Below are 18604 nucleotides of genomic sequence, written 5' to 3'. Positions count from 1 at the left end.
GGGTATGAGGCCCCAAAGTAGGCAATATCTACACAGGTGGGGTGGAGTCGTTACATCTCTACTGCCCAGGCTTATAATTAAGTTGTGTGTTTTAAGCACATTTTAGACACTAATCTTGTGCTTACTCTACCTGCTACTTTCAATTAACATATCCACCTTTTAAAAATTGAATCATATGGAACCCACGACTTACTATATAATTGTGATTCCTGTTACTTCAACTTAGGGGTGGCAAAGTAAGCCCAGAACCATTTGTCCTCCAAACTCACCCATTCTAATTGAACCCAAACCCACCCAATTATTAGTTGGGTTAAATGGGTATCAACCCAATTAAACCCAGTGATTATTTAGTTTTAACTAAAAATCCATTGAAGCTTATTTAACCCAAGAACAATATACTCAAATTCAACCCAACCCTTCCCATAAAAAAAATAATAATAATAATAATAAAATATAAAAAAAGCCCTCAGACATTTCAGTGTTTCACGAGGGTTTTTATTTTCCCTCATTTTCTCGGCCTCCAATCACATTTTAGTCGGAGACCCAATGATCTTTTTTCTTCCTTTCTATTCACCACTTTGCACTATTTGGTCTCTGAGAAAGTTTAATCTCCATCAAATCCAGGAAAACAAGAAACAAGAAACCAAACCAAACCATAAATCAACCCAAGAAATAAACCCATAAACACAGTAACCAATCCATATTCAGCAAACCCATAAAGAGATATATCTTTATATAATTATCGTTATTTGAAAGCATAGGCATAGAGAGTGATTTTTGAGTAAGAGAGAGAAGGAGCGACAATGCCTGCATTGGACGCTTTCGATTCGTTCCTTTTCTCTCTAAGCAGAGCCTTTTGCAGCCCTCTCGAAGTCTTCGTTTAGATCCAAGTTTGCTTCTTCTTTTTTTCTTTTTACCCTTCTTCACTTCGAACTCGCGGTTTCTTTTTTCAAATCCAAAATCCGTTTGGTTGCTGAGAAAGTTAAGGAATTGCTAGTTTTTATTCTTCACAGTCTTCTTTTTTTGAATTTGGTGTATGTAATAGAGCCATTTGGCTATATTTGGTTCAATTGAGTCGAAGTTGCTTCAGTTGGCTTTTTTTTTTTTTTTTGGTGCGTTGGTTTTCGGTTCGTAAATAATTGGAATCCAATTTTCAAAATTCATTTCCTTATTTTTCTAAATTTTCTTGGCAACCAAACGGTGGACCACTTGGTTTCTTATCTTATTCCTCTATTTTCCTGTCACTAAGCTGTTACTGTGTTTATAGGCATTTTCGTAATTTTGATAATTGGGTAATTGGGTAGATTGGAGTTTACCCTTTATAATTGAGTTTGGGTTAGAATCAATTAGTTAAATGGGTTTTAATGGGTGAATGGGTTTTATATACCCAACCCAATTATGCCCACTCCAAACCCACCTATTTGACACCCCTACTTCAAATGGTAAAATCTCTTATTGGAACAGACACCATAGGTTGAAACTATCTCTCAAAAAACTTATTATTACGAAAATTTAAAAATAAAAATAAAAATTTATTATTATTATGACCTTAGAACAAAAGATAATACCATGCAAATTTTTTTCTAATTAATTTACAGGCGTATAAATTATTTATAAAAAAGATTTTATATTTATACTCCCTCTAAAACTCAATAGGTACCATTAATTAACACCTTTTTACATAGTACATCTTTCCATTTAAGTTGCCCATTAAAATTGATAAAAATCGATTGGATTTAACCAAACTGCTGCTATTAAACAAAAAAATGAAAACACAAAAAAGGTGCTAGAACTAGTGTACATAAGGTCAGGACAAATTTAACATATGGTCTAAGACCAGCTTCTAGTCAGGTGTACAAAAATAGTGTATAATGTCCCGCATTTCTATCGCTATTTATATTTAGTTTGAACAGGTCTGAGAGGTGCATTACAAAAAATATAGAGGTTGCAGCACTCACTACTGTGTGAATGCATAGTCCTAGGTAGGACTATGAAGCCTGTTAACTAAAACAGAGAGACAGTGTGCCCTACATTTCAATATGGTCCCAGTCTATAGATCTTTCATCAATATCATATTCTGATTGTTGAAGCCTGTTCCGAGCTAACCTGCTCATCACAGAAAGACCTGAAAAGGAGAACAACAAAAATGTTAGAGATAAAAACATGAAACATAAAACATAAAACATATTGTGGCATGAATTTCTTCTGGATTTCATGCACAATCTAGTGCCAAGATAAATTCCATCCTTGATTAAAAGACAAATTCTACTCGGTACAACCACCCAAAGGCCAGAAACCTCTCAAAAACATTTGCAAAAGATCACGCGGCATGAAACATTTATTGAAACTAAAAGACATGCCAATTAGCAGCCAAAGGAAAAGATGACCAAAACAAAAGTTTTAAATTTAAAACGTATAAGAATGTAGACTAATTTAATGGAAAAACATCAATTGAATCAGACAATCATGACTGTAGCAATGCTGATTTTAGGAAAAACATCATGGGCGTATTAGGTGTTTCTAGGAAAAGCTGATTTTTTTTTTTTTTTTTTTTTGGCTGAGAGTTGAGAATTATAATTGCATTTATTCTGGGTATCACATTTATGTAACCAAAATCAGTTGCCCACAACCACAAGTTTTAGATCTTAAAACTAGTTTAGACATCATTCATGCTGGACACTCACTCCCCAAATAATAAAACTAAGCAAAACTAAAAATAACAACGAAAAAGATAGATAAAATCTAAATGTATAAAATGCACCGATTTAGTAAATACATGCATGTATATATCCACCAAATTAATTGAGAGCATGTATATATCCACCAAATTAAATGAGAGAGGCTTATGTAAATGGATGATGGAACCAGGGATTTCAATTGTACCTTCAACCATCCGGTAAAGAGATGACCACCATCCATCTCTAGAGACCTGGTATTGATCAAGCGATTCTTCAATTACTTTGTCGTGCTTTCCTTCCAAAACTCCCCGTAGAGTTATTACTGCATCCTTTGTTTTCTTCAGGATGCTGTTCTCATCTTCGATTTCCAGACGTTGAAGGTCATTCTGTGACGAGGTGAGGCTAACAGCAAGGGCAAACTGGGCGGCAGCAGCCCATCGAGAAGAGGCCAGCCATCTCCTCTGTCCATCTACTGCCTTCTTCTCTCCTTTTCCCATCTTGTTTTCTCCTTCCCCTCCAAGTACTAAGCTACGTAAGTATTGAGCATTTGCAGCCCCTGTACTTTGAACCATCTTCGAGAAAGCACTTCCTTCATTTGACAGAAGTTCCTCAGGAGTATCATATTCTAGAACCTGAAAGGCACAGAAATTCTGTATTAACCCAAAAAAAAAAAATGAAATCAAAGACTGAAGTCCAAATTAAAAAAGATTTAAATAACTCTCTGGATTCTCATGTTTGACTCATGCAAAGTTGCAGTATTTATCTTCTCATCAAACAGAACTATTCTTCTCAAATAAATAAATAACACATGGAAGAAAGAAATGAGCTGGCAAAGCTCTGAACATTAAAGGCATACCTGACCAGCATCAAGCAGAATTATCCTGTCACAGTCGATAATGGTATTCAGTCTATGAGCAATAATAAGCATTGTACATGATTTAAATTCTTCTCGAATAGTTTTCTGAATAAGAGCATCAGTTCTAACATCAACAGCTGCGGTAGCCTCATCAAGAACCAGTATCTTTGATCTCCGCAACAGTGCTCGAGCAAGACTCAATAGTTGCCTCTGTCCAACACTGAAATTCTCCCCTGCTTCCGAAACCTTCACCAGTACACAAGGAATGTCACTCTAGTTAACAGTAACATTATGCTTTAAGTTATTTCAAAGAAGGATAATATAAAACATTTCTATTGATTATTATGGCTATGAATCTCACAGATTTGGCTATTTTAGTCAAATGAAATACTAAAGACCATCTATTGATGGAAAAGGGAGAGTAGAAACATATCAAACAATCAAATCATCCTGAATGGAGAACTTATGAGACATTGTTTCAATCACCAGTAATTTACCTATTGAAAAAGATTGAGAATTTACCTCAGCATCCAGACCAAAAGAATTCCTTCTGATAACATCCTTCAAGTGTGCCCTCTCTAATGCCTCCCAAAGGTCAGCATCATTGTGTTCATTGAAAGGATCAAGATTAAATCTCACAGATCCTACACAATGAAATAAGTTCAGATTAGTATAGAACAGACTTCATCATTTCTTTTTTATCAATAATAATATTCAACTTGGAAAGCAAAGACTCATTGGTACAATATATGGAAGTTCAAGGCATCGATGACAATATGAGTAAACATTCATTAAAAAAAAAATGATATATACTTGTAACGTACACTGAATAACCCACAATCAATAAGTTGTACTTAAACACATCCTTCATCTTTTCCTAGCCATCAAGTATACCACTTGCATCACCATCCAAGACCGCCATATTTCAAATCAGTAAACATATGTTACAGCAACTGAATTGTTAAGGCCTTTTCTTCTTGTTTTTGACAATGGTAATATAGGTTAAGAACAAAGTTCAGCCAGATTTGGCTGATTTTCTTCAAAGACAAAAAAGATGGATCAATCTAAGACCAAATCTCAAAAATTCCCCCTTTGCTTGAAATGTGATAGATTCAAAGAAAGACCACAAGATCACTTTTCAGACTCCTTAGCTAGTTGCCCAGTCACTATCAATTGTGAAATTGGCAAATGTGGAATTCATCCAAATCAGTCAAACCATGCTCGGATGCTCCCTTAGAATTCCCTATATATTTTAATATAAATAACAAAATCTTTTTGAGAGCTCTAAAGCAGAATAGACTAACATCAAACTGACAAACTCATTGCATTGCTGTCACCAAATATTTATTTAAGTAGTTTACAAGATTAATTAAACATGTATGCAGACATTTACGATACAAATGTTATCATATAAAAAACCTAATTTACCTACAGGATAATAAATATTACTCCCAGGTCCTAATTAACTTTCCAAACTGAATATTTTATTGTGGTAATCCTTTTCATAAAATACCCTTAACGGCTCAGGATTTTTGCCAGTTTTCTTTTCCATGTTTGACTACACCAATGGAGGAGAAAATAAACATGTGACAGGAAACAATTGAGCATTATGACTAAAAAGAAAAACTGAGCATTGGGACTTGAAAGTTGGAAGTGTTATGGCTCCATGTCAAACCAAGCATTAGGGAATTACAACTAAAAAAAGAAAGAGAGAGAAGTGAGCATTGGAAGTCCTCTCTTTGACATTGAAAACCATGCTGACATCAACAGAGAAAATTGAATGTGTAAGACAGATTTTAAATTTCCATAATGCTAGGGGCAACTGTAATCACAACAAATCTCACAAGTGCTAAAATGGTCTACTATGAGTGGTGGAGAAAAAGTGATGGGTCCATGAGTGTCAATTGTATCCACCACTCACAGTCAACCACATTAGCAATCATGAAATTTGTAAAGTTGTGTCCATAGCATTACAGTATTTTTTGTTTTTTTCTTCAAAGGTGGGAAGTTTTGTGAGAAAAATGGTTTATTTTAAGGAAGTTTCATGTATTTTTGGACAAACCCAAAAAGGTAAACATATCCTTATTGTGCAACAAAGGAGGTATACAGTAACACCAAAATATAATAATTTTAAAATACTTTGTTTTTTGTTTTCAAGGGTATACTTTGAACCCATAGAATCATTCCCAAAATGGATGTGACTTATCCTATGTCAAGACAAGTGCTGTCACACCTTTACAACTAACCAGATCCTATTCATATACAAAACAAAAAAAATATACAAGTTCTGCATATATAAACATTTTCCAACACTCTCCATCAGGTTAATTATTGGAGAACAGGTCCAACAAAAAGAACCCTCAACAGAACCACACCAGAAGTGTTTACCTCATCAGACAAAACACAGTTAAAATGGGTAGAAAAGGCAATTCCTAAACCAGTCACATACCGTTTCAAAAGTCTACCTCCAAGTTCAAAACTTAAATAATTTTATGGAATTTATCATTTAATCCAACAGTCTAAAATAACTTAAGTTCAATTTGAATGGATGTTCGTCTAAAAATACAATAAGAAACTTTGAGGCACCAATTATAAGATCACATCTGTCAATGTTGTTATTAATTTTGATGATGCTAATAGAACCAATGAGCCAATCCTTCAGCCGGGTCAACCTCCAGTTTGGTTTTGATAACTATTCCAATTTCACAATGGATAGTGACTATTGTCTTACTTGTTAGTTTTATATATTGGATTATTAGCACCATTAGGACATGGATCTGGACGCTAAGGTATTCTTATATTACCAGCTGAAGTTCCACTAAGTTCACTCTTGATTTGGTGAAAAGGGTTTAGAACGGGAAACAATTAAAACAATTGAGTCACTTTATTAGAGTAGTAAAAGAAACTCAATCTTCACATTATAAACTTATCTTGGAACAACAAATCCATCAAACATTGTCATTAAGAATAAAAGAAAACCGTATTAAGTCAAATAAATGAGGAAGAGATTGGAAAATCAACCTAGTACACTAAGCAGTCATCCCAATATAAAAAAAGATTGGGGTGGCGTACCTGAAAAGAGAACTGGTGACTGTGGTATGATTCCAAGAACTTTACGTAGATCTCTGAGTCCAAACTTTGCAATGTCATAATCATCAATCAAAATTCTACCTCTTTCCAGTTCTACAATGCGAAATAAAGCATTGAGCATGCTAGATTTCCCTGCCCCAGTCCTTCCAACAATTCCCACCTTGTCAGTTGGAAAAATTGTGAAAGACAATCCATGCAGGACTGGAGGAAGTTCAGGCCTATAACGTAGAACAACATCCTCAAACTTGATGGATCCAGATGAAGGCCATGCAGGAGGGGGGCGGTTGCTCTCAATAATAGGTGGCGCCTCTGGAGGCAAATCTATATATGTGCCAACCCGCTCAACTGCATTTAAACTATTCTCAGCCAGACTTGCAAGTCTCAGTACACCAGTCAACAAGCCCGTAATGTTTAAAGCATAACTAAGAAGAAGACCCATGGTGGATGCAAATGCCTGCTGGTTTTCTGCCCTCCCATTCTGCATTACAGCGAAGGTTGCAGTAAACCATATCATGAGGCCTCCCAATGTTTCCAAACGGATGGCAAGCCAGCGGTTTCCACTGATGTTCACAAGGGTAAATCTAATGCTGTTGTCCACAGATTTCCCATTGATGTCTGCCATCCGATCATAAGCTTTGTATGCTCGAATAGTTGACAAACCATTCAGTGCTTCTCCAAATTGGGCATAAACAGGAGATCTGCTGATCGAATCTAAGCGCTTTACTTCTCGTGCTGTGCTCTGAAGAAAAAAAATGATGCCCACATTAATAAATACCCATTGCAATCCACAAAAATTAAATAATGCACACCACTAGAAATATGTATCAACAGCCGAGAACACAAATCTAATCCAATTTCTTTGATCTCTGGGGGACTTGGAATTACCACCATCCTATTGCGCCAAGTGGTACCTTTCCTCATCATGGGGAGAAAAGGAAGTGTTATGGATTCCACCATGGGAGGGAAGGGCTTTGAGTGGGGGATTGCTGTGTTTGTATGCAAAATGGAAAATCAATGACAGCACCAGCAACACAGTGACTTGCTACATATTGGAGAACTTACTAAGACACAAGGAAAACTTTAAAGTTCAATGAGGAAATACGAATATATTGATATGCTCATACATGAGCAGAATGAGAGAAAAGAATGTACAACCACCGACCAAATTTTAATCAATAAGACTTTTGAGTTCACCTGAATGTTTACAATTTGTTTATAAAGAATCAAAGAAACATTTGTGGCATCCACTATTTTCTGTTGCCAACAAACTTCAACTTTTTCATTAACTAAAGCAACATTTCCTAATTTACACAACATGAATTTGATCTATCACTCCATATTTTTAGAATACGATATTTGACTTCAATAAAAATGAAGAGCAAGAACAGGAATATAAGCACTCACACACCTGGTAGTATAGGTAGGCCGCATAAAACAAAACCAAAAGTGGCATTATGGCCCATAAAGACATGGTGCTCACAATTCCTATCAAGATGAAAGTGGAAAAAAGCTGTGACATCTGGCCAAGAAACATAGTCACAAATGGTGCAACATTCCGATCAATGTCTCCTAGGTCCTTTGCAAATCTATTGATAATGCGTCCAAGCGGATTGGTTTGGAAGAAGACCATTGGTGCTCTTAATATGGCAGTAAGCATGGCATCATGCAACCTTTTGGCAGCATAAAGACTTGATATGACCAACCAATAAGAATTCGCCAATGTCACCAAAACCTGAAACCAGAAAAGTATGATAAGCAAAGACAGATTTAAATTTCTTCTCCAGACAGAATCAGACAAAAATTATAGTATGCAGACATACACATCCAACTTCTCAAAGTAGCTGGACATAAAACTACGCTAACAAGAAAAAAGGGGCAGCATCTGTCAGAAATGAATAAATAGGAAAGTTTACAATACAGCTTTGAGCCAATTATCATTTTACGGTACTTATACCTGGCCAAATGATAAAGCTGCATATATCAGGTTATAGTAACCAGGATTGTAACCCATTGACATGCCTGCATCAGTCCAATGGCTTAACCACGTGCTACTTGAAACTCGCAGAGATTCAGTCAAGACATAGCATGTAAAGAGTATACAAACCACCCATAGGCCTCCTAATGCATCCTTGTACCTGTACCCAAGAAACTGAATCAAATCTATGTACAAATGAAACAAGAAGAAATGGAAAAAAGAGCCATGAAAAACAAGTTTAGCTGATAGATCATCAGTACCTTAGTTTGGGATTTTATTAAACTCGCCAATGTCAACAGAAACTCATTCAGCACATGTTTTAGCCCATATAATAGCAATCCTTGGAGAGATCCAATCTTGATTCTCCCCTCATTCCAATTATTATTATTTTTAATTTTTTATCATACTTATTTATCTCAATCCCTCAATCTATATTGTTTTATATGTTTTTATTCTGTTTAGCTCCTTATTTGATTGAATCTTTATTATAGATTAAGTGAGATCACGTCAAAAAACAACTGCTAATTACTTCCAGTTTCCAATACATATGCAATTTCTGCTTGAATTGGATTCCTTAAAAATTATTAAGCTTCTGAAGAATTGCATTTTTGACGTATGGTTTTTGAAATACTCCTTTTAACGCCATTGGATACTCTGGGATACTAGTCATTGAAAGCTATAGTTTTAAAGGATCTAGGGTTTGATTCTATCTGGAAGAAGGGAAAAAAGCCACATAAAAAAGGAAATTTAAATGTAGTTCAGATTTAGAGGGAATATGTTAATACATTTATAAACAGAAGCACTACAACCATGTTGAAGTTGGAACCAGAATTATTTTCCATACTTCTTAAGATATAATAAACTGCCAAGGTTTATTAAGATTTTAAGGGCAGCACCGCAGCACCAAAATCATAATTCATTATCTGTAAGGATGACTACATAGTCCATTGAACAATTCAAATTGTTGCCCTTTTTTTGGGATGAAAAAGAAAAAACTAGAATTTTCTTTTGCTGAAGTAAAACTTACGTGCAAAAGTTATATAATTGAAGCATATAAATGAATGTGACGTTTTGTTACCTATTCAAGACATTCATACTGACAACACCTGTTTCCCGCTCTTCCTGCTTAATAAGAACAGATTTTCCTTCTTTCCGTTTATTTGTATGGTTTGCATTCTTTGAAAAGTCATTAACAACCCCGTTTGCAATAGGTTTCGAAGAGGTCTTATTATCAATATCATCCTCTTCCTTTTGTTCCTCAAACTCTTCCATCTTTCCTGCATTTTCCATTAGCTTTTGGAACAGTATGCCATTACTAGAGAGCTCCTCAAATGTTCCCTCCTCTTTCACCATACCTTCATGGACCAGAACGATTCTATCAACTTGTGAGAGAAAATGCAGCTGATTTGTAACAAGGACTCTAGTCTTCCCTCTTAGTTCTCCCTTAATGCATTTATCGAAAACCTGATGAGTATTGGCAGTGCAAATTAGACCAGTATAAGATAATATTAAAGAATAGTTCAACTAATACTCTTACAAGAAAAACATGGTTCTATTCATTGTTTTTTTTTTCTTTATAAATGTAATTCATAAATAAGCAAATATATATATATATATATGAACACCCAAAAAAAAAGGAATATAAATGGTGTCAAAATCATCTGATAATTCAAAAAATAATCACAAATAAAGATTTAACCACAATAATAGACAGGTCAGCAACACTGCAAACACTGTTTCTTTCTCCAAATTATTCATATAAGGCACAAAGGGGCTGCATTATAAATGAATCTACTCCTATGCCACCCTTCCAACAAAATTACATATCATCTATCTTCTCAGGCATGACCCAAAGAACCCCAAAAATACCCAAAAAACAAAAAACAAAAAACAAAAAACAAAAACAAAAACAAAAAACAAAAAGCAAAAAACAAAAAAACAAAATTTATAAATCTTTAAACACAACATTGAAGCAAGTAATGATAAACACACTTTCTGATGCACAAGTGACTCTGCATATATATATATATATATATATTTCAATCTCAATAATGGCTTATGGCTAATGAAAACAAAAGTTCTAGAAGTCAGCCTGCCAGATGGCATATTGTTTACTTCCATTTCGTGATTTTCCATACTAAGCCCAAAAAACCCAAAAGGCAAACTTAAAGAAAAATCTAACTTTAAGGGACCATAGTTGAAATAAAAAGGATGGCCTAAACAACAACAATAACAACAAAGCCTTGGTCCCAAAACTATGGGGTTGACTATGGATCCTCAACAGATTAATCAAGGCTGTCACATGTATTTAGGATCCATTCGTGAAAAGTAACAAATTTTTCATTGGCCATCAACCTACTTCAACCCTCCTCCTTTGTTTAGGCTTGCAATCGGTTGTTAACAAAAAAATCTGACACTAGATACCAACACAGTCGAAGTTGATGGCCCAAAATACTTGCTTTTTATTTTAAAATGGGCCCAAGACCATGCCTAACAAGTGTCCAGTCGAAATTGTTTTTTTTCCCCCTTCAAAAAAGGCAGCCCAAACTAATAGGCCCAACCTGAGACTCCACCTCCCAAACAAAAGTGGTTTACAGGCAGTTTTTTCCGGCCCCTCGATCAGCACATGGGGGAGGTGATCTCCATGCGACAGGGTCAGTTTGAGTGGTGGGCTTGTATGCAACCCAACTATGACCCCCCCCCCTCCCTCACCCAAAAAAAACCCTCACCATGATGCGACAACCGTTTACCCAACATTGTTTGGTCAAAAGTTCTCAATTTTTAGCGCATGCATAGGCATAGACATAATTTTTTTTTTTTTTTTTTTGATAGGTGACATAGACATAATTAAATAAGAAACGAATAACTTTACTTGTAAAATAGTTCTCTGATAAGTTTTTACTGACTTTCTCATGAGTTATAAATATTTTTTTTCAAAAAGGAGGGGGGAACATAAATACAAATGTTGTCTTTGTTTGTGCACTTGTGAGTGTGAATATTAACTCTTCTACTTCATATAATCTCATAGCATTCCAATCCATCCTACAATATAATAAGATTTTAGGAATCTAATCTATAATCCTCCTTACCACAAGCCAAACATAAACTATGTTAGAAAACATTATATGGCACCACTAGATTTTAACATGACCATAGATTATATCATGTTAATACATATAGCTCAAAATAGAATGTAGAATTAAACAAGGAACATAAATTTTAGTGTGAATTAATACTCTCTAACATGGATATGTTACCTGTCGAGCCACGTGAGCATCCAGTGCACTTAAAGGGTCATCAAAGACGTACACGTCAGAATCAGAGTACACAGCCCTGGCCATGGAAACTCTTTGCTTTTGCCCACCACTAATGTTGACACCTCTCTCACCAATCTCTGTAAGATCACCTCCCTAATTATTAAGCATGTAAAGCACGTTAAATTTAGTCCACAACAGTTGAATAACATGTGGCCTAAGAAGCACCGACACTCCAAAATCCCTGGCACATCCATGTCAAACATGCTAGGGACACTCTTGCTTGTGTGTCATTAGTGAGTACAGAGGAAAAAAAATTACTTTCACTTTCAATATGTTTTCAAAAACTTTAATAGTTATTATTTATTATAAAAGCTTAAAACAAACATAAAATATCCCTATAAATAATAAAATATGCCCAACTATATTAGTTAAGTTTGTAAAATAAAATATACCCAAATATATTAATTAATTAACTGATTAATTTCCATATCCCCACAGCATCACAACCTAATGATTCAAGAATTGTCATGTTGTATACCCTGTCATTTCCATGTTTGTGCTTCTAAGCATGTGACAGTATGTCAAACATCCTTGAAAATCAGCGACATTATACGACAATGTGAAAACACTTACAGGTAGTAGGTCAAGGTCATGCCGCAATGCAGTCACATCAATTGCCTTCTCATATCTTGCTGATTGAAAAGCAGATCCAAATAAAATATTATCGCGTACCTACAAAGATTAAATTATGAAGGTCAGCAAATTCACATGATAACAAGAATTGACCACAAGAGCTAAATTGATCCATCAAACCACCCTAGCCATATTAGTTTATGCAACAACAGAATTATCACTAATATCTCCATGATTCCAACAGCAAGGTTTGTATGATTGACATGAAACCAATTGTATTTTACAATAACACATATATTTATATTACACTCATTGGTACCAATGTAATATTTATGAAACTTACTGTTGCGTTGAAAATCCATGAAACTTGTGGGACATACGCAACTGTTCCTCTCACAACAACTCTAGCATTTGAGATTGCAGGAAGCTCCCCAAGCATTGCAGAAATAAGTGATGTCTTCCCTTCTCCAGTACTGCCAACAATTGCAACTAAGCTACCAACGGGTATATCCAAATTGACATCTGACAATGTAGGGCTCTCCGCCTGGTAAGAAAAAATAAACTTCAAGGACTGCTAGTTTCTAGAATTTTTTTTTTTTTTATACGTAAATAAAGAGTTGGGTCCTACTTAAACAATGTTATACCATCTAATAACTTTTTATTGGGTTAACATTTTGAAAATGCCACCATTAGATTACATATTCTCTATGTTCTTAACACGCATGCAAAATTTTGTGCCAATCGAACTTTATTTACTATTAAATCCATAAACTCATCTTTGATAAATCTTTAAGTAATGTTACGTCACTTAATATTTTTTTAGTGAATGTGAATTTTAATAAATCCACAGTTGGATTACATCATCTTCATATATTAGATGTAACTTGAATCCAACCCATAAATAAATAAATTCATTGAAAAAAGTGTAATCCCAATAGTGTAATCCTAGCAGTTTTTCTGAATCATCTGAATGCCGGTTTTTCTTAGATGCAGTCACCATAGTAGCATGAATTACAGGTTACTCAAAATGAAAGCAATCATCAATTATCAGCAAAAGGCAAACCTTAATCCTAAATTAGTAATACGCATATCATCATAATATACACAGGAAAATTTGACAGTGGAAATTTGTGCGGACAAAAGCATAGGGGAAAATTTAAACACACAATAAACTTTTTAGGAGGGGTCAATTTTGGCAGATAGGTGTTGTGTGTGTAAAAGTACTGGTGAAACTGAGGATCAATTGTTTATGCAATGCATAGCTGCCCATGAGTTGTAGATATATTTTCATTGGGTAATGCCTAGGAGAGAATGGTGGATCAACTTTCCTCATTAATTTAGAAATAGATTTTTTTTCCAATCATATAAACTTTTACCTTTGGTAGATGTTCTCTCTCTCTCTCTCTCTCTCTCTCTCTCTCTCTCTCTCTCTCTCATACAAGCTTGTTATAAAGTCCATTATTATATAAATTGATAGACCCTCCTATCAATGCAGTGGAGATCCATGTTTTGAATTATGTTCAATACTGGCTGGTAGTTACAATACAGGAGCATAAACCAGTACATAGCAACCCTTTATTTCGAATCAACTCAAATACCAGGCCATACCGAGGTGTTCCGGGCATTTTGTTCTATTCCAACCATTCTGGATAAAGACTTTGTTTCTACCAGGATATATGCAATGATTTGGTTATTGTTCATGTTGGTAATGAGATGGCATGAATTATGTAGTTCTCATATTTATTTTACAAGGAGTATTTATATTTACAAAATAAACAGATATATATATATATATATATGTATATATTGGCATATAGATAATAAAAACTTTGGCAGCGACCTCTTGAGATCATTGCTTAAGTGGTCTCATATTATTGGCACTGGTGACATACAATCTGTTGAAGACTAAAAACTTTGTTTCCTTTTGAATGTAATTTTTATATATTGTAATTCTTTAGTGGCGCTGAGTGTGTATAAATCGCGTACATGAGGTTTCCCTTCTTTATGAGATAAATTATTAAATAATTATATATATGCACATGTTCATTTCTAAAAATCTATATATATACTTATATATCACACACACACACTAAAAGGCTATAGCATTAAATATAATGACCTTTGCATCCCATGAAAAGCTTCCATTCTTGATTGAGATGGCTGGAAAGCCTGGATCTAGAGGTGGGTTTGGTAGAAGAATTCTCTCTTCAGCTGAGAGTAGCTCTTCTAGACGCTTTAAGGATACATTTGCATTAACCACCTGCCAAAGTAAGGCAGCATTATAAGACAAAATATTTTTCATAAATTACATGTCAAACTAAGGCAGCATAGAAGCACAAAAGAGAACCATTTAAGTACTCAGTGGATCTTAATCTACCCCACTCCCTCTATACCATTCTTAAGTTAATAGAGGTGCCTTTTTAGCTAGAACTCAAAGCCAATATGGTACACACAAGGAATGTTAGGCTACAATATTAAATAGCATTCCATTAGAAAGGACAAAGTTAAGCTACAATATTTGAAGTCCCATCCACCATATCCTTATAATTAACATATGTTGAAAATATACAAATAGTTTGGCAAACTTTCTTTTCCCACAAGCTTCCTTGTTTAGATGACTGAAAGACATTATATGAGATATGACTACAATGCCCTCATTTATTCACAATAAAGAGACTAAATTTTGAGTACACATGATTACTTAAAACAATAGTGAGAATGTTATGAGAATATCTCACTGCTTAAAAAAATGGTTAGGATGTAAATGAGTACACTATAAGTTGATTATAAAATGCACTTGCACTTATAATGGCTTTAGGAAGAAATTGATCCACTCAAATTAACCACTCCAACAAACCAAGCCCCAAATTCCAGAAAAGAATTTAAATTTTCGACAATATCCAATGAAGCTAACTTAACACTCAAGATGGAGAGAGATTTCATATTCTAATAACCAATTAGTACCAGAATTTGTTTAAATTTGCATTATAAGTACAACTGAGAAATGCAAGTTAAAAATGTATGTATTAAAAAGTTATGACTAAATATCTTTTTAAGGATCTGCCAGTTGAATGTACCTAGCCATACACAACACTACTCAGATTAATTAACATGGAGCAGAAAATAAGTGATTAGTGTAAGCAGAAAATGATTATCTGTCCTCCCTACATGCAAAAATGGCATATAAAATATTTCAGCAGTATATGAGATATGACCAAGGTGAAGAAGACAGAACCTGAGTTATTATATTAGGAAGCATGAATAGTGGAAAGCGAAGCACAGCAAATAGAGAAATGGCAGTAAAAGCTCTTGCAGGTGTTAGATCTCCCCCAAGAAAAGTGAACAATCCAAATGAAACCACGGTCACCACAACTGGGATACTATTTAGTATAAATCCATTGCACTGCAAAACAAGGGAAAAGGTTAAGAACATGAAAGAGATAGCACTGAAGTGGTCCCCATGCATACCATCTACATTCATAGAAAGGCCCAAATCCAACTTGCAAATCATATGCCCAAGTAGGACTACAAAAATATAATTACCAATGGGCATAGTAATTTTATTTGTGAAAAAAATAAAAAACAATGAACTACAATATACAAAATGTATTTGAAAAAGAGTGATGATAGTTACACATTATATGAGAGACAGCTTAAATCATGTTTTGAAAACACGATTTCAGTTATAATTGTGAAATTAATGGAGTGTGTACTGCAATGTGTAACTCAGCGAGTGCAACAACAGTTAAAATATGAAAAAAAAAAAAAAAAAAAAAAAAAACCAGGAGCAAAATAAAAATAACCGCAAATTTATATTTTTTGCATTCTTCTAATGCCATACCGCTGCTAGTAGTGATGCTTTACGAAACCAAGATAATTCTTCAGTCCGAACACTTTGTACTTTTGATTGGAAACTATCTTCCCATGCATAACACCTGAGCCATTTTCAGCATAGACAATAAGAACATTAAATGTCTAATATCACATAAAAAAACATGAATAGCTGCACTCAAAATGAAACATACTTCACAGTGTCCATGGCAGCCAAAATTTCGTTCATCAGACCAATTCTCTTGTCTTGACGTTGCAACCCCTCCTTAGACAATTTCTGCATTCTGCTTATCACCAATGTCTGTTCCCACAAAATAATTTACACAAATTATGGACAATCTATTTTAAGAAAGAGTTAATGTAAGATGCACAAATGTAAAACAAAATAGAGCTAAAATATCATCAAACCAAATGACAAAAAGAAGCATAAACCCATTAGATTCTATGACTGCTCAGCCAGACTCACACGCTTCAGATTACCAACCGACCATATTTCTTGATCCCAAATGAAACAGTTATGGATGAGGCTAACATGATTTATGGTGTCTTTAAGTGAAAGTTTTCACATATATTATGACAGAATAGCATAGAAGTCAAAATGCAGCAAATATGTGAGTTAATTCGTTTTCAATTTTTCTTTTTATTTCTTATAAGCTTTATTTGATGAAAGAAAGCACCAAGTACACAAAAAAGTATCGTATAAGAAGGTCTCATGAGGCCACCCTCTCACATGTGTGGGTCCCACAATCTATAAGAGGGTGGTCTCATGAGACTGTCTCATCAAGTACACACTGCATATACTAGGACTACATCACAACTAAGAGCCAAAATTACCTTGATCACTAAAATCTAAAAAAATTGAAAAAGAAAAACTCCCCGATGCTGTCATCCATTCAAATAGGGTTCTAAGAAACTGCAATTTCAGGTCTAAAACTATCCATTCACACCCCCTCAAAGTTTCTACAATTTCCTTCCCACCAAAGGCACCACATCAAGCAATGAGGGATGGCCTTCTAGATCTCACCATTCCAATGTCGCCCAAAGTGACCATGCCAACAAGCTAGTAAGTCTACAACCACTCTAGCCATCATCCATTGAACCCCAAAAAGGGCAAAGGCCATATCCCATAGCTCTTGGGCAAAAGGACAATGAAGAAGCAAATGATAAACGGTCTCCCCATCCCCCCTTGCACATACAACCCCAACTCACCAAAATAACATCTCTTCCTCAAGTTATCCATAGTTAAAATCTTCCCCCAGGAAGCAACCCAAATAAAAAAATTCAACTCTTGTTGAGAATTTAGCATTCCAAATGCTTTTCAAAGGGAATCCTCACAAATCCAAAAAGGGATAGCTCTATGATAAAATCTACCTCAAATCTGTTCTAAACAATTCTTCTTCCCCCCCCCCCCCCCCCCAAAAAAAAAAAAACTCGCACCAATGCAGAATACAGTAGTTCTCGAAATAACGATATGGACTCCAACCCAATCATGCACCATTCACATTAAATTCAACCCCCAAATGAACAAAACCACTGCAGAATTGCATGACATTTGCAACTAAGGCTTCCTTATCAACTATCAGCTTGGAGCTGTTGATTTAGAGGCTCATCATTATTTTCATTGCATGAGTTATGCCTCTGCACCATTTTAATTAAAGCATTGATAGACCACCGCATGTTCTCCAACATGCAAGTAAGCTGATGAACATGAATCTTCTTGCCATCGCTCTTAAGGCTAAATGAATGTTTTGCTAAATCATATGAAGCATTTCAATTTTAAAACCAATTTTTCCATATGAGAATAGTAAAATTCCAACATACACAATTTGAAAGTTTCACAAGATATTATTTACAGAGTTTAAAAAGATTAATTGGAAGTGAAAATTCCAACATACACAATTTGCATGTTATCCTATTTTTTTCTAGTTCTCAACAACTAAACCAGAGTTTAAAAAGATAAATTGGAAGTGAAAACTGAAATCCCAAAGATAGATTCAACATTCAATGCCAACAAATTTCAATTCCAATTATTTGCGATCAGCTGCACAATTTAGGTTTTTGCAATTGGGCAACATTCTCAATTAATAGGACACCACTATCTGTAATTTTTTTCACTCTCCCGCAGCCATTTGCTTTGAATTTTCATTTCCTTTTCACTCACCCTTTACAACATATTAATTCACTACAGGAAAACTAGAGAACATATATCTTGACTTTTTTTTATCTCAGCATGACAAATGTTCTCCATTTCTTATAAATGCCTACTCCTTTTATATAACAGTGT

General features: G+C 34.8%; 1 protein-coding gene across 3 annotated transcripts in view; it reads right to left on the bottom strand.

Moving 5' to 3' along the window:
• Positions 1-1796: 1796 nt before the first annotated feature.
• Positions 1797-18604, bottom strand: part of LOC126726627 (ABC transporter C family member 2-like) — a 106162-nt gene continuing 89354 nt past the window's right edge. For 2 of the 3 annotated variants that reach the window (XM_050431912.1, XM_050431913.1), the window contains exons 14-28: positions 16515-16621; positions 16331-16424; positions 15725-15892; positions 14609-14749; positions 12833-13033; positions 12490-12588; positions 11857-12009; positions 9678-10063; positions 8579-8759; positions 8033-8356; positions 6607-7363; positions 4057-4178; positions 3535-3780; positions 2884-3310; positions 1797-2125 (exon numbers count right to left, since the gene is read on the bottom strand). In XM_050431912.1, coding sequence (XP_050287869.1) covers positions 2028-2125; positions 2884-3310; positions 3535-3780; positions 4057-4178; positions 6607-7363; positions 8033-8356; positions 8579-8759; positions 9678-10063; positions 11857-12009; positions 12490-12588; positions 12833-13033; positions 14609-14749; positions 15725-15892; positions 16331-16424; positions 16515-16621 — 3504 coding nt within the window. In that variant the 3' untranslated portion in view covers positions 1797-2027. The remainder of the gene's footprint in view (positions 2126-2883; positions 3311-3534; positions 3781-4056; positions 4179-6606; positions 7364-8032; positions 8357-8578; positions 8760-9677; positions 10064-11856; positions 12010-12489; positions 12589-12832; positions 13034-14608; positions 14750-15724; positions 15893-16330; positions 16425-16514; positions 16622-18604) is intronic. The other variant, XM_050431914.1, reaches the window with a different exon arrangement.

The sequence above is a fragment of the Quercus robur genome, chromosome 5 (assembly GCF_932294415.1).
Source record: "Quercus robur chromosome 5, dhQueRobu3.1, whole genome shotgun sequence".
In the NCBI taxonomy this organism is placed as follows: Eukaryota; Viridiplantae; Streptophyta; class Magnoliopsida; order Fagales; family Fagaceae; genus Quercus; species Quercus robur.
This window is presented reverse-complemented; position numbering and strand designations above follow the sequence as displayed.